General features: G+C 58.0%; 1 protein-coding gene and 1 non-coding gene across 2 annotated transcripts in view; one reads left to right on the top strand and one right to left on the bottom strand.

The window, feature by feature from the left end:
- Nucleotides 1-11,160: 11,160 nt before the first annotated feature.
- Nucleotides 11,161-11,264, bottom strand: LOC138376719 (U6 spliceosomal RNA). The gene has a single exon (XR_011231701.1). It is a non-coding gene; the product is annotated as a U6 spliceosomal RNA (small nuclear RNA).
- Nucleotides 11,265-13,915: 2,651 nt separating this feature from the next.
- Nucleotides 13,916-21,439, top strand: part of CFAP46 (cilia and flagella associated protein 46) — a 99,479-nt gene continuing 91,955 nt past the window's right edge. Inside the window, exons 1-7 of the mRNA XM_069460240.1 lie at nt 13,916-13,964; nt 14,362-14,486; nt 14,646-14,777; nt 15,105-15,169; nt 16,899-17,063; nt 17,934-18,057; nt 18,578-18,672. Of these exons, the coding sequence (XP_069316341.1) occupies nt 13,916-13,964; nt 14,362-14,486; nt 14,646-14,777; nt 15,105-15,169; nt 16,899-17,063; nt 17,934-18,057; nt 18,578-18,672 (755 nt within the window). The remainder of the gene's footprint in view (nt 13,965-14,361; nt 14,487-14,645; nt 14,778-15,104; nt 15,170-16,898; nt 17,064-17,933; nt 18,058-18,577; nt 18,673-21,439) is intronic.

Here is a 21,439-nt window from a genome sequence, read left to right as displayed (position 1 = left end):
CCCTGCGGGAGGCAGGACCCCGGGACCAGTGCCCGCCCTCCGGGGGGTCTGCAGGTGCTGTGGGCCCTGGGCCCCCCAGGACGTGGCCTCCTTCCTGCACTGGTGGGTGAGACGCCGCTGCTGTCAGGACGTTCCCTGGGCTCCCGCCCTGGGGAGGGGCCCCTCCAGCACGCACCCCCAGGCCTCTGGGTTTGCAGCCATCTCCTCTCGGTCCCTTCAAGGGTACGGAGGTGCTGTCACCCTGGTCTCGTGCCCCCCACGCCGGGCAGAGAGGTCTCTGCAGCCTGCTCAGCCTCAGGCCCACCCAGGGCTGCTTTCCGAATGTCCCCCAGCCCCGGCACAGCCAAGCAGAGGGGCCTCCCCCGCCGGGGGTGTCCTCTCCCCCATAGTAGGCACAGCCTGTGCCCCGAATGTAGACGCTGCTGCCGGTGCGGCTTTAAATAGCCCCGAGTTTAGACAACTCGACTTTGAGGACAGTGGAAGGTAATGACACCTGACAAGTTTTATTTTTAAATGTATCTGCCCGGCTGCGAGAGGGGCTTACATAACTCAGGCCGGTGTGTTTCCTGGGTCCAAGGCGAACCTCTGGGGAGAAAAGGGAGGCGGGGGGAGGGGGGAAGCAAGGGGTCTAGGCCAGAGCAGACGGGGCTGGGACTGCCCTTGGCCCACGCCGGGGGGGGGGGGGGGGGGGGGGGGGCGGCAACCAGTGCCCAGTCAGCGCGTGGGCCCCCCGGAGGGCCGCTCCCTGCGCCCCCACCCAGGGCCCCTGTGCAGAGCCTGTGGGCAGCCCGTGAGACTCGTGACTCTCTGCGGCAGGTGTGGCGGGGAGAGAGCCCATCCAGCCCAGGGCCACGGGCCAAGCCCTGCGCTCCTGGGGGTCAGCGTGGCTAACGGTGGGGGGACACCCAGCCCTGGAATCAGCGTCTGCGGCAGAGCCGGGCGGGTCCCGGCAGGGCCGTCTCTGCGCCTGGCGGTGGAGGAAGCCTGCAGGCGCCGCGGGCACCACGCACGTCGGCTGTCTGGCCGGGCCCGGAGCACTGGCGCCGGCCACACGTGTGCCCCTGCTCTGAGGGCACCGAGTGGCATCGTGAGGCTGGGAGGGCCCCTCCCTGTGACAGAGGAGCCGGGGTGTCCTGGGGGCTGGGGACCGGTGTGGGTGGGGGATGCTTGAAGTCTGACGGGACGCGGCAGGTGGAGCAGCTCACGGACACTGGGAGGGGCTGGCGGGGGTCACACCCTGCAGCAGAGAGCCCGGACCTCAGGGCGGGGGTGAAAGGGGCCCCCACAGGCCCCCACGAGCAAGCCCGCCCAGAATGGGGCTCAGTCACCACCGTGACCGGGGAGCCCCGACTCCAGCCCAGCCCACGCCCTGCACGTCCGGCCCCCTTGTGACGTATCAGCAGCTCCGAGTCACCGGATCAATAGAATCATCCGGTCTACACAACACAGAGGAAAATGATGCCAACGGTGAATGCAGCCTGACAGTCAGGTGGTCTAACGTACCTGTGTCTGGAGCCCCAGAAGAGGAGGAGTAAGACAATGGGGTGGAAGATTTTTTGAAGAAGTAATGGCCAAAATTTTCCTAAATTTGATGAAAACATATAGTCACAGATCCAAGAAGCCCAGCCAACACAAAGCAGAATAAATACGAAGAAGCTACAGGTAGGTACATCCTAGCCAAACTCCTCAAAACCGCAAATAAAGGGAAAATGTCTAAAGCAGCCAGTGCAAAATGACAACCTAAAAGAGACCAAGGACAAAAGGGACAGCCGTCCCCACAGGAGATGGGACAGCAGCTTCAAAGTGGCGAAAGAGAGAACTTTTCAACCCAGAATTTGGTGTCCAGCAAACATACCCTTCAAGAAATAAAGGCAAAATAAAAATATTTTCATAAAGTGAAAATTCAAAGCATTTGTACCCGGCAGAGCTGGACCCCGGGAGCTGTCAGCGGGAGGGAGCTAACCCCGGACGGAAGCGGAGACTCCAGCACGGACGGCGGCACCACACATGGCAAGGACGTGCGCAAACGCAAAACACTACATGCTTTGCTCTCTCAAGTCTTTAGAAGACAATCGCTCACGCACACACCTGTTCACAGACTCACACACACACACTCTCAGACCTGCTCACACACTCACACGCCTCACACACACACACACACTCACACTCGCTCACACGCTCACGGGCTGTTGCACACGCTTGCCCAGCGTCCTCAGGAGAAGCCTCCACACTGGGCCGGGCTGCTCCTCCCGGGGCCCAGGGACAGGCCCGGGCGAGGGTCCTGCCTGTGCCGATTCTCACGGTCCCTCCATGCAGCCTCAGCCCCTCATTCTCGCTCAAGGAGCTAGAAATACCGTCAAAGCCAACCTCAGCTAAGGCATTTCCTACTTTCCCAAGACATCTGCTAACATCATTGACTGGTGACGTCTCTTTCCTCCCTGCTCAAAGCTCACACACAGAGTCCTGGGTGCGCGTGGGAAGCGACCTCTGCGGATTCCATCCGGGGTGGCCGGGGCGGCGCTCGGGCTGCGCTGCCTTGACACTAAGGTGCAGAAGCGTCTCCCCAGGCCGCCGTCCCCCCGGCCGGAGCCTGGACTCCCTCGCAGGCCTGCTCTTCCCCTGAAGCTCACCTTTGGGGCGTCCCTGTGAGCTGTGGGTCGAGCCCAGGGGCCTCTGTCACTTCCGAGGGAGCAGCAGTGTTTGGCGAGCGCGTCGTGCACCAGGGGCTGGCACCCCTTAGAAGGTGCACCCCCTGGCGTCTCTGGCCTGCCTGGTGCCCCGAGGTGGGACGTGTCCCAGGACTAGGCCTTGCTGCCTGTGGGACCAGGCTGAGCCAGCCGGGCCATCCACGGTGACCCTCCCACGGATCGAGGGGACAGCCAGGCCCTGGGCAGCCACCTGCTGCACGTCCTGTGCACGACCCACGCTGCCCGGCAGCCTCACGGGGACAGTGGTGTGGCCTTCCCCGTGGGTCACTGGGCTGCGGGGCTGGACTCCAAGCCCTTTCTGCTCCGGGCCATGGCCTGTTCCCAGGAGAGACCCTGTCCCCGTCGAGGGCTGGCCCCAGCTTCGGGCCTGAGACAGGGGTCCAAGCGTGCGTCCCCAGGCGGGGGGCAGGAGAAGCGGGGTGACAGTGCAGGAGTCTCCTGACGCCAGCCTGCGGCCTGGAGCTCAGTCCCACGGGGACGGGAGGGGCGGGCCCTCCTCCGTCCCCGCGAGGCGAGAAGCAGCCGGGCACTGACTGTCCCCTGCTCGGGGGGTGGTGACGGCCCGGGGGTTCACCCGCCAGAGACCTCTGTCCCACCGAGTCCCCTGGGTGGGAACCGGGCTTTGGGGAGGGCAGGGCGGCCCCCACGGTGGGCAGGAAAGACGGCAGGAGGGAGGAGGGGCTCCAGCCCCACAGGGCACCTCCCGGGAGGGGTATTTGCCTGTTCTAGAAGAGGAGGAGTTGAGACGGCCGGTGGGGCTGAGGGCTGAGCCGGCCTCGGGATGCAGGAATCTTCCAGAGCCGGAGCCGCAGCAGCAGCCAGCAAGGCCCTCCCGGCTCAGAAGGGGCGTGGAGTGCGGGGCTGTGTCCCAGCAGCACGGGCAGGGCTCGGGTGGCAGCGCCGCAGGACGGTCCCCGTTGCGGCTGCCTCCTTGCCGGGCCCCCCTGCGGGCAGACTCCAGACCCCACTCGCTTCCGAATGCCCCGGCAGGGCCGCCGGCAGCACCCGGTGCCTGCGGGTCACCCGGAGGGCAGGCCAGCGGCCCCGGCACAGCCTGCCGCCTGCCTCTGTGCAAGACGGTGAGGTCACCGCCTGCGTCCCAGTTTAGGCTCCGACTTCATGGGCATAATTGTGACATTTTCTCTCAAATCGCTGCATCCTGCCACAGCTGACTGATCCTGCGTTTAAACAGCCGCCCGCTGGGTCCCGGTGCTCAGGGAACAATAGGAGACGCCTGTGAATACCCAGCCTGTTGGCAAGACGGCAGCGACGCCCTTCAGAGCGGAGCCTAAGAATAGCCCAGGAATAGCACGGCGCCTGCAGGACGCTCCTCCTGAGCACAGAAGGGCAGTGGCCGCTGGCACCCTGTCCCATGCCGCGCTAAGGCACTGGAGCGAGCCACACGCGTGGCCGGTGCGGCCAGAGCCCCGTGCCAGAGCCAAGGGGCAAACCCAGAGGTTTGGCACCGTGTCCTGAGGGCCCCCCCCCCGCCGCCCCCGCAACACAGCCCCTCCCCCGCCTCGCAGCAGTCGCGATGCAGGCGGGGTCCCCACACAGCCCCTCTACACGGGCGGGCCGGACTTAGGGCTGGAGAAACTCGGGCTTGGTGGGCGAGTAAGTGGCCTGTGGTCACTCGCAAAGGAAGGGACGTGCTGGACCCGGCCCCCGTCCACAGGGACCTGGGGAGGGGCCCTGAGTTCAGGAGGCCGCGTCACACCTGGGCCGGAACCCGCGTGGGAGGGGGAGGGCAGGAAGTGGGCGGGTCCTGACAGTGGGGGAGGGGACGAGGACCCCTGGGGCTCCTCCCAGCAGCACCTTCTCCTCAGCCCAGGGGATGAGCCCCTCCACGCCCGTCCCACAAGCAGCGGCTGCAGACACCACGGCTCCGTCGCTGCCCACCGGGAACCTGGAGGGTGGGAGTCGGGCAGGAGCCCAGACAGGCCCGGGCGTCGGCCCCGCTGCTGCCAGGACCCGCCGAGGAGCCAGGCCCTGCGTCTGCCCTGGCAGGGGCCCTTCTGGGGGAGGCAGGCAGGAGGCCCCATGGCTCCAGGGGCGCTCCCGTCTGTGGGGCCCCACGGGCTCTGAACGCCCCATTTCCTTAGGGCACAGCCGTGACCACAGGCACCCGCGGTGGACACGGGAGAGAAGGTGGCCTGTGTCCTGGTCCGGCCGGAGCGGGGACGCCCAGGGACCCAACGCAGGATGTTACGAGGTGAGTCCCCGGCCTGCCCGCGACGGCAGGAGAGCGAGGAGGTCTCCTGACCACGGATCCCACGTGGCTCTCTGCAGTGGCTGCTGCCGTGAGCTCGAGCCTCCGGCCCCCTGAAGGGACGGCCCCGCACCCGGCCCAGCCCCTGGGGATGGGCAGGGCTGCCCTGGCCACGCTGTGTGCTGCAGAGGGCATCAGGCCACGGCACTCGGGCCCCACCGCACTTCTAGCAACAGCTCTGATCACCCAGAACTGCCACCAGGGCCACCACGGGCTGCAACACGCCTGCAGGGGCCGGAGCCAGCTCGCCCTCCAGCACCCCTGTCCTGGGGTCCCTCTGGGCCTCCCAGCTGCCCCCTGGGCCCTGTGGCTGCTGGCTGGCCGCATGCTCAGGGGTCAGTCGAGAGCCTGAGCGTCCGTCAGGCGCCATCTGGGCCTTGCCTGGCAGGTGCTGCCCAGGTACAGCTGGGGGCAGGGCGCCACAGCCCCTCTCTGGCCACTGCCCTGCTGTGCCCCCCACAGGACCGGTCGGGCCCCAAGAGGCCTCTCACCTTGCCCCTTGCCCACCCGGAGTCTGGTCCCAGGGGCATGGTGGGGGGGGGCACATTCCACAATTCCAGGTTTGGACTTTTCCCGCCCTCTGAGGTTAAAGGCTGGGGGATTCTAGAATCCCCCATTTGTCCCAAAAATGATCATCGAGTGCCCCCTCTCTCGGGGTGAGTGTGTCCCAAGGGCAGGAAGATGAGGGCCAGATAACCCGACCTCTAGCACAGGGGCAACAGCCGCGAACCCCCAGGAGACCCTCCATGCGGGGTCACCGTGGCAGGCGGGGGCGGGAGGGCGGGGCCTGCGAAGGGGAGGCGCCTTTAACAGGGTGGCTGGGCCAGGGGGACCCGAGGGCAGAACAGGCCCCTCTGGCGGAAGGAGCTGCAGACAGGAGCCCTGCAGAGGGGAGGAGGGGAGGTCAGGGCAGGCAGGATCCCTGCAGGGGGGAGGAGGGGAGAGGAAGGAGCCCGGGCCCCCCCCTGTCACAGCGAGGGTGGCAGGCCGAGGTGTCCCCTGGCCCAGGCAGGGGCAGCTGGCAGAGCTGGGCTAACCCCTGGCTGCCCCGCACTCCACCCCACGGCCGCCGGCCCTGAGACTCGCCTTCCTGGAAAGAGACAGCAGGACGGGGTCCCTCACACGCTGCTTCGAGAATTAAGAAGCGCTGGCAGCGCCAGCACACAGGTGGTGCCTAATAAACGTTAGGCACTGGGGCTGTGACTCTCAGGCCTGTGAGAGGGCTGGGCTTTCCCAAGGGGACTGTGCTGCAAGATGAAAGAGGGAGCATCCTCGAAGCCAGGTCTTCCCCTGGATCCCCTCCCCGCCAGCCACTGCCACCACCACCTGCCCCCTGCCCCCTGCCCCCTGCCTGGCCGTGTCCCCCTGGCGTCCTGGGTGAGCCCCTGCTGGGCCCCTTCCCGGGCGTTACTGCCTCTGAGCTTTTCTTGTCCGAGCTTGTGTTGAGCTGACGGTCGCTTCCTTACTGATTTGCAGGGACTGGCAAGGAAGGTGGCCCGGCATGGGCACTGTACCTGCCGATGTTCCTCGGGGCTCGTTCTCTCTCTGCCTGGTTGCGGGGAGGTCTGAGGTGAGGCGTTTCTGTGTGGTTGTATCTGTCAATCTTTCTTTCATGGTCTGTGGTTCTGTATCATACTTAGTCATTTCCCAAACCAGGAGTATGTATAATTTTCCTGCTTTCTTGTGGAATGTTTTAGACTCATTTTATGTTTCTGTTTAACTTGTTGATTTTTCTAGAATTTATTTTGTGTCAGAGCGCGGTGGAGCCAAGTTCATTTGTTCACACATTCCTAGCCCCAGCGGTCCCACGGCCGGCCTCATGCTCTCCTACGCGGGTGGCCTTTTACTACCCGGCGTTTTTGGGTGGTTTGGACTCGGTTCTGGAGACTCCAGTGGTTCCACTGATCTTTGTGGTGGGGGACGGGACAACCCGAACTTGCACGTCTTGATGAAATAAATGCCCGTCAGCCGGTAGGACCCGCCCACCCTCACTTCTGCTGCAGAATTTTCCTGGAATTCGAGTTTATTTGTTTCTCAAGGTAAAACTGAGACGGATCTTGCCCAGTTCTCTCTCTCTCTCTCACACACACACCGACATTGGAATCACACTACATGTATCCATTCATTTAGGGAGAATTAACATCTTTGCAATCCTGAGTCCTTAGATCCAAGAATATGGCAGTTCTGTTTTTTCCAGTCGTCTTTTTTGATCTTCAGTGATGTTTAAGGTTTTGTTTGGGAGTATCTTGCTGTCTTTTGTTAGATTTATTCCTGGGCATTTTATCTGTGTTATTGTGCTGGTTGTAAATGGGTCATTTTCTCGTTTTTCTTCTGACTGGTCGTTGTTTTTATGGGCCGTCTACAGATGGCTGCAGTCCGTTCTGCACCTGGCCTGTGGCGTCCCCTTCTTGGTCACCGTGTTCCTGGGAGTCCAGGTACGTAGCCCCCGCCCCAGTGACCGTCCTCTCACCCCCTCTCCTCTCGCGTCTGAGCCCCTCATTTCTCTCCTACCACTGCGTCCCGTGACCGGACGTCCTCGCCAGGCTTCCGCCTAATGAGAATGGCTATAATATCCCTGTGAGCGGGATCTTGAAAATGCTCTTTTATTCCTCATTTACTTAGGGTTTTTCCAGCACAAGTGGAGGCTGGATCTTGTCAAATGCCCTTTGGGCACATACGGAAATAATCACAGTTTTTCTCTTTAAGTTAGGGACAAGCTGAATTAGAACAATCAATCCTTACTGTCAAATCGTTGACTTTCTGGCACGAGCCCACCTGATTGTGATGCTTCCTTCTTTTTTATTTGCTGCTACATTTTACTGGCTAATGTTTTATTTAAGATTTTTACGTCAATATTTATAGGAAGATTGGTTGCAGCTTTCGTTTTTGTGCAACCTTTGTCGAAATTGAGTGTCAATGTTATTCTGTCTTCCAAAATTAATCTCACGGCTTCCTTCTTTTCCTTCACTCCAGAACTGTTTGAGAGCAACGGAGCTTCCTTTTCCTTCCCGTGAAACTGGCCTGATGTCCTGGGCAGGGCCGGGAGGTTCTTCAGTGACTTTCTCTGTCCCTGCTGTGGTGACTGGTCCGTCCCGACTCTCCTCTTCCTCCCCTCTTCCGGGGAGAGCTCTTGTGTTTGCGTTTCCTGGAAGAGCATCTGTGAGGGCGGAGTGCTCTAATTTTAGCAAAGAATGTGCACAATGTCTTTTTTATCGTTTGTTATTTGTACTTTCCTCATTTTTCTTAATTAGGCCGGAGCTAATCAGGTGCTGGATTTATCTGTTAGCGCTCTGGTTCTCTTGCTTTCTGTTGTCTTCCGTTATCTTCCTAATCCCTCCCTCCCTGTGCTTCTCTCAGGGCAACGTGATTCTTTTCCAAACGGAGCTGGGTGTTAAATATTGTGTTTGGTTTCTAATCACGAGGATTTCTCCGCTGAGCACTGTCTCTGGCAGTGATGGGGAATGATTTTTCTTCTTGTTTTTTTGAGATACTCTGTTCAGTGCGTTCAAGTTTTGGTTTGTTCTTGAACCTAAGAGTTGTTCAAGACAAGGCGTTTTTGTTTCGCTAGGAGGGCTGTTTGTTTCTGGTTGTGCTTTACATGTCTGACGTTGCTGTCTTATGCGCAGAGATGCTGTCTGACTGTTCATACTCTGGGGGCTCCACTGAGAGTTTTTGTTACCTAATTTGTAATTAATAATTAAATGTTCCATGGCAGCTAAGAAGATGGTTTTACTCTCTGTTTTCAGCATGAGGCACAGATATGGAGAGGACCAAACTCTGACCTTTTTTTTTCTTGCCCAAATTCCTTTCTAAGGTGCCTGGTGAGTCACACCTCACCAAACATAAAACCTCATTAAATGAGTCTTTGCGTTAACCCGTGTGATCTGGTTCACTGTCCCCCCGCCCTGGTCTGGCATCACGTGACAGGCAGCCAGCCCTCGACTTGAGCTCCCCTTTCCACCCACCCGACCCGGCGTCTTCAGACAAAGCTCAACTCTCAACCAGCGACCCACTGGAGGATCCCTAACGCCCACCCGTGACGTGGGCCCTCACTGCAAGACAGCTCACCCTTTCAGGCCGCACCGATGTATACACTCCACGTGTAGGTTTATGATTTTACCTGTAATTCGTGTCCCCATGAACTTATAAAACCAAAATGGGACCCGGCTGCCTCAGGCGCATTTTCTCAAGACCTCTTGAGATGGTGCTGCCCGGGCCTCGGTCACTCACACTGGCTCAGAATGAACCTCTTTAAATATTTTGGCAGAATTTGGTTTTTCTGTCAACAGTATCTCAATTATGGGTCTCTTAATATATAAAATCTTACAATTGTCTACTTAATCTGTCATTAACTGGAGACAGAATTAGAGTCTGCCATTATTATTTTTCTACTTTTTTTGATCAGTCCCTTTTTTCGTTCTAACCTTGTCTGATGCCATGAAACACCCCCCTCCCCATTTCCTCCTAGGCCTCTGCTCGCGTCTCGGGGCCAGCCTTCCCGGGTCGCTCGGTCCTGTGTCTCTTTCCACAGCCAGTACCCAGCGCTGCCTTGGGCTCCGTCGGAGTCTTTCTTTCAGCAGGTGAGTTTGGCCCTTTTACATTTATTGGTGTTACACAAACCTTATAGCATCGTATTTTACATACTTATGCTTATTCATGTTGTATTTTATTCATATTTAATCATATTTGAAAATTTTTATGTTATGCTTTCTGTACTTTGTTGGTTTTGTCTTTTTCTTTCAGCAAACTCAACCTGATCTGTGATTTCAGTGCTTTGGTTTGTGTAATTGTTCCTCTGAGATGCAGGATTTGCCTTCTATGGTTAAGTTTTTCTTGTGGTTTCGTAAAGAATTACAGCGTTATAGTAACACTTCCATTTCCTATCTTGCATGCCTCTCCCCTGCCCAGGGCAAAATCAGGGGCTTCTACTTCCTCCCTGCCCCCAGCAGAGTTTAACTGATGATAATATCTTTCTTAATTTGTCTAGAGTCTCCTCGGTACATTTAAATATTCTCATATTTTTATTACCTGATACATCAATAACAAATGATAAATTGAAAAGAAAATTGCTTTCCATCCTCTCTTCCTTTCCTTCCCTTCCCTCCCATTGTTACCTAAGCACTTTCCTTTCTGCGCTGGTGTTGACATCTGACCCCAGTCCTGGGCCCACTCCCTGCCCTGAGCTCTGTGCTGACATCTGCCTTCCAGCAGCTTCCGCGGTCGGCTCTGAGGCCTGAGATTACCAGAGAGTTACGTCGAGGGAGAGAGAGTATAGCTGTGCATAAAATTCTGAGTTTGGAGATTCTGGATGTGGCTCTCAGATAAAATACAGAGTGTCTAGTTAAATTTGAATTTCAGGTAAACAACAAATAATTTTTTAGCATAAGTATAATCCATGCAATATTTAAGTCAATGCAATATTTTATGGAACACACTTATATTTAAAAAAATGCATTGTTCATCTGAAATTGGAATTAACGAGGTATCTTTTCCTGTTTGGTTTGGCTGGTTGGTGGATGGGCTGTTTCCCTGCTTTTTGTTGGTTTCGCTGCATCTGCCGGCCCTGACTCTGGGCAGAGGTGGTGGGTGGGGGCACAGGCACTCGCTCCCGCACACTCTGGACGCTGGCGGCACCTGGACCCGTCCGGGAGCAGCGTGTTTGGTGCGGAGTCCAGTCTCGGCCCCCCAGAGACAGAGGACACGGTGGCTCGGTGGCCAGGGCTGTCGGGCTGCCCATGGCGGAGAAGAGGCTGGACCGGGCCTCTCCACCCCTGGGGCCTTCCTGTCTCCCCCCCTCCCGCTTTGCCACCAGGGAGCACCGACGGCCCCTCCCCCAGGCGCGCCTGAGGCCCCTCTTCCAGACGTCAGCCTGAGGCAAAGGATTTGCGACTAAGACCCCAAAGGCAAATACGGCAACAACAAAAATAAATAAATGGGACTTGGTTAAAATTAAAAAGTTTCTGCACAGCAAAGGAAATGATCAACAGAGTAAATAGACAATCTGCAGAATGGGAGAAAATATTTGCAAACTGCACATCCAACACAGGACTGATATCCGTAGTCTACACAGAACTCATACAAATCATTAAGAAACAAACAATCCCATCAAAAGGTGGCAAAGTCATGAACAGAAGTTTTTCCTTTTTTTATTTTATTTTTTTTTAATTTTATTTATTTATTTATTTTTATATGGAACGCTTCACGGATTTGCGTGTCATCCTTGCGCAGGGGCCATGCTAATCTCTGTATCCTTCCAATTATAGTGTATGCGCTGCCCAAGCGAGCACAGAAGCGTTTCAAAAGCAGAAAGACGTGACGCCAGCGTGATGCAGAGAAGGGAACTCGTGGGGTGGAGGGGTGCTGGGGTGCTGGGGTGCTGGGTGTTCCAGATGATTCCATGCTCTGCTCTGGGTCCTCCTAGGGCTGGGTCACATCACCCTCGTGTGGCCGTCTGGGAAACTGCAGGAACCCGCCTGTCTGGGAAGCTGATACTCTGTTCAGGGGCTGCCCCTTGGGAAGGGGCGATGGGAGGTGGCGGGTGCCTCCCCGACCCTCCTGCTGCTCCTGGGCATCCGGCTGCCCCTCCTGGCAACACTGGGCTCCTCCTCCCAGTGCCAGGCCGCGCAGTGCTGGGGCTGCCCGGGGCACACGCACACGCACACGCACACATGCACACGCACACACACACACACACACACATGTACACAGGCTGCACACTGCACGCGTCCCCACGCTCATGTTCGTGCTCACACACACGTGCACTCTCCACGCCCTCCCCCAGCAGTGGTTCTGGGGTCCAACCGACTGTCATGGACCCCACAGCCATCACGCCCGGAGTGGCCCAACACGTGGAGCGTGGCCCAGGGCCGCCTCTGACGCAGGCCCCGGGCGTACGCGGCTGCTCCCACCTCCCTCTCCACGCGCTGCCTGAGCGACCAGGCTCACACGGAGGTCCCAGCCAGCCTCCTTTCCAGACCCCACGTTTTAGTTCTCACACCAGCAGCAAAGTAGCCAAGCCTGCGTCAAACGGCCCCAAAGTGGAGCCAGAGCCGGTGCACTCCGGGGACAGGGGGCACAGCCAGGCCGCAGCCCCCCAGGGACTAAATTCGCTTATTGGTGATTGTAGTCTTGTCATAGATTCCACTGTGAACTAAACATCTGACGCCCCCAGCTGACTGAATGGACCCCTCCTGGCCCAGGGGACCCCAGAAACACCCTAAACCCCAGTTGCTGGCCGTAAGGGAGGTCAGACATGCCTCGTCATGCCCCTCCCTTCTTGGAGACGTCCTCTGTGACTCATTAACTCGTTAACAAGGCCGTGCAAGACAGAGCTTAACCCACACCTGCAGGTCATCCATTCACTTAACAGCACAGCTGTGTGTCCGGTGGCTCATCTCTGATTAGCAGACCTCCTTAGCTTAAAACATGCCCAGCCTTTAGACAAAGCTTCATTTCTTTAGCCAATTACAAATCAAAGAATCTTTAAGCCCACCTGAAACCTGCAATCGGCGGCTTGGAGACCTCCGCCTTCCATGTGTTGAATTCTGACTGTCCCTGTAATTCCTGTCTCCCTGAAATGCATAAAACCAAGATAATGAACCATGGCGAGACCACTTGCTCAGGGCTTCTTGGGCATGGCTCCGGGCCATGGTCACACATATCCAGCTCAGAATAAACCTTTTTAAATTATTCTACAGAGTTTGGGTTCTCTCCTGTTGACAACAGGATTTTTTGTGTATAGAATCATATTGTTTATCACTAAAAAAACCTATCAACATTTAAAGTTCTAATAATCCTGTACCTTTAAAGGTACCTAAAATTAACCCTCTCCAGACCCTGGGCCGTCCCCTGGGCACGGTCCCCACAGGACAGCACTGTGGGCGCAGGTGCCAGGCTCGGCCTGACCTCCAGCCAGAGCTCTGCCCAGGGTGCGTGTGTCGTGGTTCTGCATGTCCCAGACAGACGCCGGCCAGGTCGTTCCGAGTGCCCCAGGTCGGGGTTGGCCTCCCCAAGCCAGCCTGCTCCCCCCTGCAAAACCTGCAGCCCGACCCTCAGCTGCTAGACAATCTCCTCCCTCCTCCCTGCCCTGGGGCTTCTCCCCGCCCTGTCCAAGCGTTTGCCCCGACAGCGACACGACACCAGTAATGGGAATGTTTCTGGCATCACAGAAACGCCCAGGTGCAGCTCACACCTGGGAAGCCTGCTCAGGCACCCTGGGGTGGGGGCTGGGGAGGAGGAGGAGGCGGAGCCCCGGCCGGGTAGTGGGGGCTGTGCGCTGCGGCCTGCCTGGCCTCCCTCCTGCTCACTCCCTTCTCTTCTTCTTCCTCCCCTTGCTCAGGGCTCAGCTCGACTGTCCCCTGCTTAGGGACACTCCCCACCCCACCACTTGGGGTGAGAACCCCCTTCACAGGCTGTCAGGCTCTCAGTTCCTCATTTGCTGTCCTGTCTCCCCAGGGGGCCCTTCCGGGGGCCCCACCCACCCCCGCAGGTGCAAATACCTATCGTTGAATAAATGCACCAGGGAATGCTGGGAGGGGCCTGCAGGAATTTGGCCAGAAGGTCGGGGGGTGGGGCGGAGACGAACCCGGGGCCAGAGCCCCCCAGGGCGGCGCCGGCCGCGGCCAGGGCCACAGGGGAGAGGGGCGGCCTGGTCCGGGAGCGCTCACCTTGCCCCCTGCCGTGCCCCTCCGCTCCCTCGCCCCTGGCTCCCCTCCCCCTCCCCCGCCCGCCGCCCCCACGTCCTCGCTGGCGCCGGGTAACAGGAGGCGCAGGGCGGGCAGCGGTTCCCCCTGCAGCGACAGCGACCGCAACCGCGTGGCCCGCAGCGGACCCGGAGCCGCGTCCGCGTCCTCTCGTCGCTAGGCAACCGCCGTTGGTCCCGCGGCCTGGCGAGCAGACACCGCCGGGGCGCTGCGCTGAGGACCCCGGGGAGAGCGCCATGGACGCGGTCATCACGCAGGAGCTGGCCCGCGCCGAGAGCCAGCAAGGTGGGCCCGGGACCCTCAGCTCCCCACCTGGGAGGCCCCGGACCCTGCGACCCCCTCCCCGGGAGGCCCCGGGACCCTGCGACCCTGCCCCTGCCTCACAGATGACCCTTTGAAGCTTTCAGGTGGTCCCTGAACTTCCTCACCAGAGTAAAAGTGAGGAAAGTGCCTTTAGGGCCTCCAAAAGGGGCGGCCCTGACTGTGGACCCTCCGGCCCCAGGCCCCCCACCCCCCAGGGCCGGCCACAGGCCCAGCCAGACCCCAGCCCGACCCCAGGCCGACCCCAGGCCGACCCCAGCCCGACCCCAGGCCGCCCCCAGGCCGACCCCAGGCCAGCCGCAGGCCCAGCCCGACCCCAGGCCGGGCGGTCCCCCCTGTGCTCAAGGCGCTTCCCCCGCAGACGTCGCCGCGCTGCGGAGAGCCTACGAGCTGATCAAGGCGGCCAACCTGGGCAAGTCGGAGCTGGACCCCTGGGAGAGCTTCAGCCCCGACCTGTTTGTGCTGTGTGCGGAGCAGGCGCTCAAGGTAACTCAGCCCCCGCCCCAGGCCAGGGCAGAGGTGGGAGGGTCCTGCGTCGCGGCGTGGGGGTCTGGGCCCCCCGGAGGGTCCGCGCGGCAGGTGGAGGCGGGATCCCTCCGCGGCCTGATGGCCCGCCCGGCTCCACCTGCTCCTGTTCTCCCGCAGATGGGGCAGCCCGAGGTGAGCGATGACTGCATCCAGATGTACTTCAAGGTCAAGGGGCCAGTCACGCAGTTTCTGGGCCGAGCCCACCTGTGCCGGGCCCAGCTGTGCGCCCCGCGGTCCACGGACAACCTGGTGAGGGGCGCCCCTGCGCCTCCCCCGCCGTCCTCCCCACCCGCTCCAGGTGTCGGGGGAGAAAGTCTTAAAGCCGAATTTAGCGAAGTAAAGCACCCAAGTTCATTTTCACAGGGACGTGAAACGGGCACCGTGTCCTGTTAGGGTCTCGCCCCCGCAGTGCAGTCTGAGGTGCCCCGCGTGACCAGGGGTCTCTGCGCGTCTGCGCCCGCCTAGCGGGGCGGTTTCCGACCCCTCGCAGCCGGTCCGCCAGTCTCGGGTGGGCTTAGCTTCCAGGGCCGTGGCGGGGAGCGGCGACTGAACCGTGCATCCTTTCCGCTGTTTCAGGAGGAGTTTGAGAACTGTGTGACTCAGTACATGAAGGCCATAAACTTTGCGAAAGGAGAGCCCAGGTAGGCACCCTCGAATGGGCCTTTCTGGTCGGTTGTGTGGGGGGGCGTCAGAGCCAGGCCTGACCGAGTGGTTGTCTTCCTGTGGACTGTGGGGTGTTCTCCCGTTTGTGGTTTGTGTTTTTCATGCACTTGGCGTGGCGCGCGGTCGTTAGCGTGTGGAACGGGGCCTGTGCACGCCAAGTGCGTCCGTGTCTGCAGGCGGTGGTTGTCCTGATCTGCAGGTGGCTCCGAGAGTCCGTTCTCTCGAGGGCCCCTCTTGGCGGCTCCCCCTCCTTGGGCCACCCCCCAGCACCCAGCGCCTGCCTGTGCTGCCCCTGGTAGATGGTCCGGCCGGGCCTCCCGTCCCTAGAGGTGACCTGTGACACTCCAGCACGGTTTCTACTGGCCCATGCCTTCTCCATCAAAGATAAATGTCACTGTTGAAACTGCAGAGCTTGTGGACAAACTGGCGTGAACACAACACGTTTAAACAGGGTGCAGCACTGAAAGACGTGCAGCGTCTGCTTTCTTTCTGGGGATGCCTTCTCTGGCCACACCTCGACGTCAGTGCTGGGGCTACGGGCCCAGCCGCAGACCTGGCTCCGTGGGGACAGGGCGGTGGGGAGGCCTCACCTCAAACCAGAGTTCTGGGGTCAGTGGGTGTCTCCAACGGGAGCTGTGTCCTGGAGCCGTGGGCGCCCCCATGGGGGAGCCTGGTCCACGCTGCATTCCAGGGGTCTCGGGGCAGCTGTGGACGGGCCAGGTGGGTGGCGGGGAGCCCTGGAGGCTGTCAGGGGCACCTTCAGGAAGAGGCCTTGTTGCTCTGTGGGGACCTGGGGGAGGAGCTGAGCAGAGAGAGGGTGGCCCAGGGGTGTCCGCGGTGGTGGCGGGGGAGACAAGGAGCCGCATTTGAGGGCATGTGGGAGTTAGGGGAGAGCTGACAGGATAAGTCCCCTTCTGGTGTGGGTGACGGAGCAGGCTGCCGGGCCCTGGGAGCCACTCCTCCGGCGTGGAAGCCCCTCCAGGCCGGGCGACTCCGGTCGGGACACCTGGGCTTCCCCTCCTTTCCTGGGAAAGATGAGTCCTGTCTCAGGGTCATGCTGTGGCTCCCCGTAAACTCCCTGAGGGGATGTGACCGAGGCAGGACACCAGCAGGCACCTGTGGCCCTGCAGGGCCCAGCTGCCGTGATCCCCTCCACACGCCCTTCATGGCACCGGGCTGCCTGCCCCGGGAGAAGCCCAGACTCCCAGGAGGCGCCTCTGCTCACTTCTCCAGCCCCTCGTCCACTTCACCTGGATGCTGGGAGGCTTTGTGCCCGAAGTTTCCCTCCTGGTCATCTTCAGCCACGGCAGGATGTCTCCTCCAGGGAGCCTTCCTTGATTCCCTCGTCCCATTCTTGTCTGTCCCTCGAGAAACAGAGGAGGCCTTGCTCAGTGCTGTATTTTCATGGGGTCTGATCAGCTGGTGGAATGACTGACTGAAGAGGTCGTGGTCCACACTCGGGAGCCTGTGGCTGGGTCCTTGCAGCTGGGGCTGGGCTGGAGCCACGGGCACACTGGCAGCAAGGCCGCCACAGCTGCCCCGGAGATGGCTCTGTGCCGGGTGCTCACACAGGTGCAGCCCGAGCTGCTTAGCCATGGTGCTGCCATCTGCTGGACACGGGGAGGAATGCGCGACTCCGCGGGGGGCTCCGAGGGAAAGGGGAGGGCCCTGGTTCTGCAGCTCAGGCCGCCTCTCCTTGGGCCGTAGGTATTACTTCCTGGTATACAACGCCTCCGTCCTCTACTGGCAAATGGTGCGGCCCTTTCTCAAGCCCGGATACCATCACCACCTGATCCCCAGCCTCTCCCAAATCGTCAACGTGCTGAGTCAAATCGAGGAGGAAGACAAGGAGTGGCGAGCGGAGCTGATGCTGTGCGTGGGGGTGGCCCTGCCCTTCCGGGGGACGAAGTGGCGTGTCCAGACTCAGAGCAGAGGAAACAGGGTCCTGCGCCACCCGTCCTGGCTCATGGCTTTAAAATCCTAGTTCAGTAAATTCGTAATGTAGTAGACGCTTGAGCAAGATAAAACCAGAGCGAGTAGGCAGGTCCAGGGGCCCAGGCGGCCCCCGAGTAGCCAGGCTGTGGGGGCAGCCAGGGCAGGACAGTGGCTGCTGGGGCCTCAGCCCTGAGAAGCCACCACCGCCGCCATCGGCAAATGCTGCTGGTCACGGCGTGGGCCGGACTGGCAGGGGCTCTGTCAGAGCTTTGCCGTGTTTGGGTCGCGCTCTGCGCAGGCCGGTGCTGGGCGAGTGTTCACAGCAGGAGTCCTGATTGTGCCAGCGCCTGAGAGTCCGCACTCAAGCCCAAGTCCAGAGTCTGTAGGCTTTGGTTGCTGGCTTTGTAGCCATTGGGGAACCTTTAAAAGCAAGTAAATGCAAATAAGACCTTTCTTTAAAATGTCATTTTCAGGCTGGTGTGGTGGTTCACACCTGTAGTCCTAGCGCTGTGGGAAGCTGAGGCGGGAGGATTGCTTGAGGCCAGGAGTTTGAGACCAGCCTAGGCAGCAGAGTGAGACCCTGTCTCTACAAACAAATAAATAAAATATTATTTTTAAACGTCTTGGGAAATTAAAAGGCCTTTCCTGGTGAGCCACACACCCTGGTTATGGCTGGCGGAGCTGCTCCCAGTCTATCTTTCTGAAGTTGGTGAAACATAAAAATTATAAAAGTATAGTAACCTGGTTATTACACATTTGCAGCAGAACACTATTTCTGCAGGGTTTAATATCAGCCCTGTTATCTAGGGAACTTCTTGAGTGTTACCTGCAAGCTGGAAGAAAGGAGGAGGCCGCTAAGTTCTGTTCTACCGCGGCACCGTTCATAAAATCAAATGTGCCACAGAAATACCGACAGATATTCTCTCTTATGGTAAGTTGACATGTTAAAATATACAGATATGAGAAGTACTTGCTTAAAAGCCAGTGCTCAGGAAACTATGCATAAAAACTGCAAGCAAGTCCTTTAATTGAGAGAGATAAAAACATACATGAACAAAGCAAATGCACACAGAATAGCGGTTCATCCTATGGGAAGACATATAACCATGATATTTTGAAAACAAAACAAGATCTTTTGCCTTTATTGTTACCCTTTGAATATTTCCTTTATAACAGCATTGATTTTTTAAGTCAATACAAAATTTATAAAACTGTAAGAATTACTGTAATACAAGAATGTGTGTGAAAAACATTCATCAGCTATTCATTTTTATGTAAAAGGAATGAGCTTAAGTTGTATCTGCAAAAGCTAAATATAACAATGAGAAGATCTATGTTAGTTACAAATATTAATTACAGGAGGAATATTTACAAAATAATATCTAGACACAAAATCTAGATCTCTACCTATGGTTTAATCCAAAGTAATATTCTGTTCCATTTGATGACAGGTTCGTCATGAATTAATGGATGAACTTCAGTTAAAAGAAGAAAAGAAAAATTCCATTAGCCTTTCTGTCTCTTTCCTCATTAACATGCTAAAAGCGTAAGTAGCTGGGGAGGGAGAGCAGGAGTTGAGTTTCCCGAGTGCTGAGCTCAGGAAGGCTGTGCCTTCCACCTGGGCACGCCTGTGCCTGCAGGTGAGGGAGTTTGGGTTGCACGAGCTGGCGTGGCTAGGCGGGGCCTGGGCGCAACCTGGCGCCACCTGTGAAAGCCGAGCCACCGGAAGAGGAGTGCAGCTTCTCAGCCAAGCGAAAAGAGTGGCTCCAGGAGAAGAAAGTCACCAACAGTGTCAGATTCCTCTGACAAGTCATGCCAGATGAGTCTGGATTTCACTATGACATTGAAGAAAACAAGAGCAGTTTGTAGGAAAACCCTCACCCAATGGGTTAGAATGAATGGGGGAAGGATCGTTACCAGGGGGTCCAGGGAGGACTGTTGTGAGAAGTCCCCATGCAGGGCAGGAGAACTGCAATGCCAGCTGGAGGGAATTCGGATGGCGGAGAACATAGTGTGTTTTCTAGGAGTGAGGAGGTGAGAGTGTTTGAGGGCTGAGGGGAGTGAGGAGGTGACAGAGTTTGAAGGCTGAGGGGCAGTGAGGAGATGACAGGGTTTGAGGGCCGAGGGGAGTGAGGAGATCACAGTGTGTGAAGGCTGAAGGGAGTGAGGAGGTGACAGTGTTTGAGGGCTGAGGGGAGTGAGGAGATGACAGGCTTTGAGGACTGAGGGGCAGTGAGGAAGTGACAGCGTTTGAAAGCTGAGGGGCAGTGAGGAGATGACAGGATTTGAGGGCTTCAGGGAGTGAGGAGGTGACTGTTTGAGGAGAGTGAGATTATGAGTGTTTGAGGGCTGAGGGGAATGAGGAGATGACACTGTTTGAGGGGTGAGGGGAGTGAGGAGGTGACAGGGTTTGAGGGCTGAGGGCAATGAGGAGATGACAGTGTTTGAGGGCTGAGGGGAATGAGGTGACAGTGTGTTGGAGGGGAGTGAGGAGATGACAGTTTTGAGGACTGAGGGGAGTGAGGAGATAACAGTGTTTGAAGCCTGAGGGCAATGAGGAGATCACAATGTGTGAGGGCTGAGGGGAGTGAGGAGATGAGAGTGTTTCAGGGTTGAGGGGAATGAGGAGGTGACAGAGTTTGAAGGCTGAGGGAAGTCAGGAGATGACAGGGTTTGAGAGCTGAGAGCAGTGAGGAGATGACAGTGTTTGAGGGCTAAGGAGAGTGAGGATGGTGACAGTGTGTTTGAGGGTGAGGGGAGTGAGGAGGTGACAGGGTTTGAGAGTGAGGGGTAGGCAGGAAATGAAGGTTTGAGGGCTGAGGGCAGGGAGGAGATGACAGGGTTGAGGGCTCAGAGCAATGAGGAGTTGACAATGTTTGAGGGTCAGGGAAGTGAGGAGATGAGAGTGAGGACTGAGGGGAGTATGGAGGTGACAGTGTGTTTGGGGGCTGAGGGAAGTGAGATGACAGTGAGGACTGAGGGGAGTGAAGAGGTGACAGGGTTTGAGGGCTGAGGGAGTGAGGAGGTGACAGTGTGTTTTAGGGAGTCAGGAGAAGAGAGTGTTTGAGGGCTGAGGAAAATGAGTAGATGAGAGTGTTTGAGGACTGACGGGAGTGAGGAGATCACACTGTGAGGGCTGAAGGGAGTTAAGAGGTGACAAAGTGTTTGAGGGGAGTGAGGAGATGAGAGTGTTTGAGGGCTGAGGGCAGTGAGGAGATGACAGTGTGTTTGGGGGCTGAGGGGAGTGGAGATGACAGGGTTTGAGGGCTGAGTTCAGTGAGGAGATGACAGTGTTTGAGTGCTGCGGGGTGTGAGGATGTGACAGTGTGAGGGCTGAGGTGAGTGAAGAGATCACAGTGTTTGAGGGCTGAGAGAAGTGAGGAGATGACAGAGTTTGAGCACTGAGTGCAGTGAGGAGATGACACGGTTTGAGGGCTGAGGGCGTTGAGGAGATGACAGGGTTTGAGGGTCAGGGAAGTGAGGAGATGAAAGGGTTTGCGGGCTTAGGGGACTCAGGAAGTGATAGTGTGTTTGAGGGCTAAGGAGATTGAGGAGATGACAGGGTTTGAAGTCTGAGGGGAGTGAGGAGATGAGAGTGTTTGAGGGCTAAGGGGAGCGTGGAGGTGACAGTGTGTTTGGCTGAGTGAGGAGATCACAGTGTTTCAGGGCTGAGGGGAGTGAAGAGGTGATAGGGTTTGAGGGCTGAGGGGAAGTTAGATTACAGGGTTTGGGGGATGAGAGCAGTGAGGATTTTATAGGGTTTGAGGGCTGAGGAGTCAGGAGGTGATAGTGTGGGAGGGCTGAGGGGATTGAGGAGGTGACAGTGTGTCTCAGGGCTCAGGAAAGTGAGGAGATCACAGTGTGTGAGGGCTGAAGGGAATGAGGAGGTGACAGTGTATTTGAGGGGACTGAGGAGAGGAGAGTGTTTGAGGGCTCAGGGGATTGGGGAGATCACAGTGTGTGAAGGAAGAGGGGAGTGAGGAGGTGAGGTGACAGTGTTTGAGGGCTGAGAGGAGTGAGGAGATGACAGTGTTTGAGTCCTGAGGGGAGTGAGGAGGTGACAGGGTTTGAGGGCTGAGGGAAGTGAAGAGGTGACAAGGTTTGAGTACTGCAGGGAGTGAGGAGATGACAGGGTTTGAGGACTGAGGGGAGTGGGGAGATGAGAATGTTTGAGGGCTTAGGGCAATGAGGGCATCACTGTATGTGGGCTGAGGGGAGTGAGGAGATGAGAATGTTTGAGGGCTGAGGGGATTGAAGAGGTGACAGTGTGTTTTAGGGCTGAGGGGCAGTGAGGGAGATGACAGGTTTTGAGG

This window comes from Eulemur rufifrons, chromosome 28, assembly GCF_041146395.1.
Source record: "Eulemur rufifrons isolate Redbay chromosome 28, OSU_ERuf_1, whole genome shotgun sequence".
Taxonomy (NCBI): Eukaryota; Metazoa; Chordata; class Mammalia; order Primates; family Lemuridae; genus Eulemur; species Eulemur rufifrons.
The sequence above is the reverse complement of the archived record's forward strand: the minus strand, read 5'-3'. Positions and strand labels throughout refer to the sequence as shown.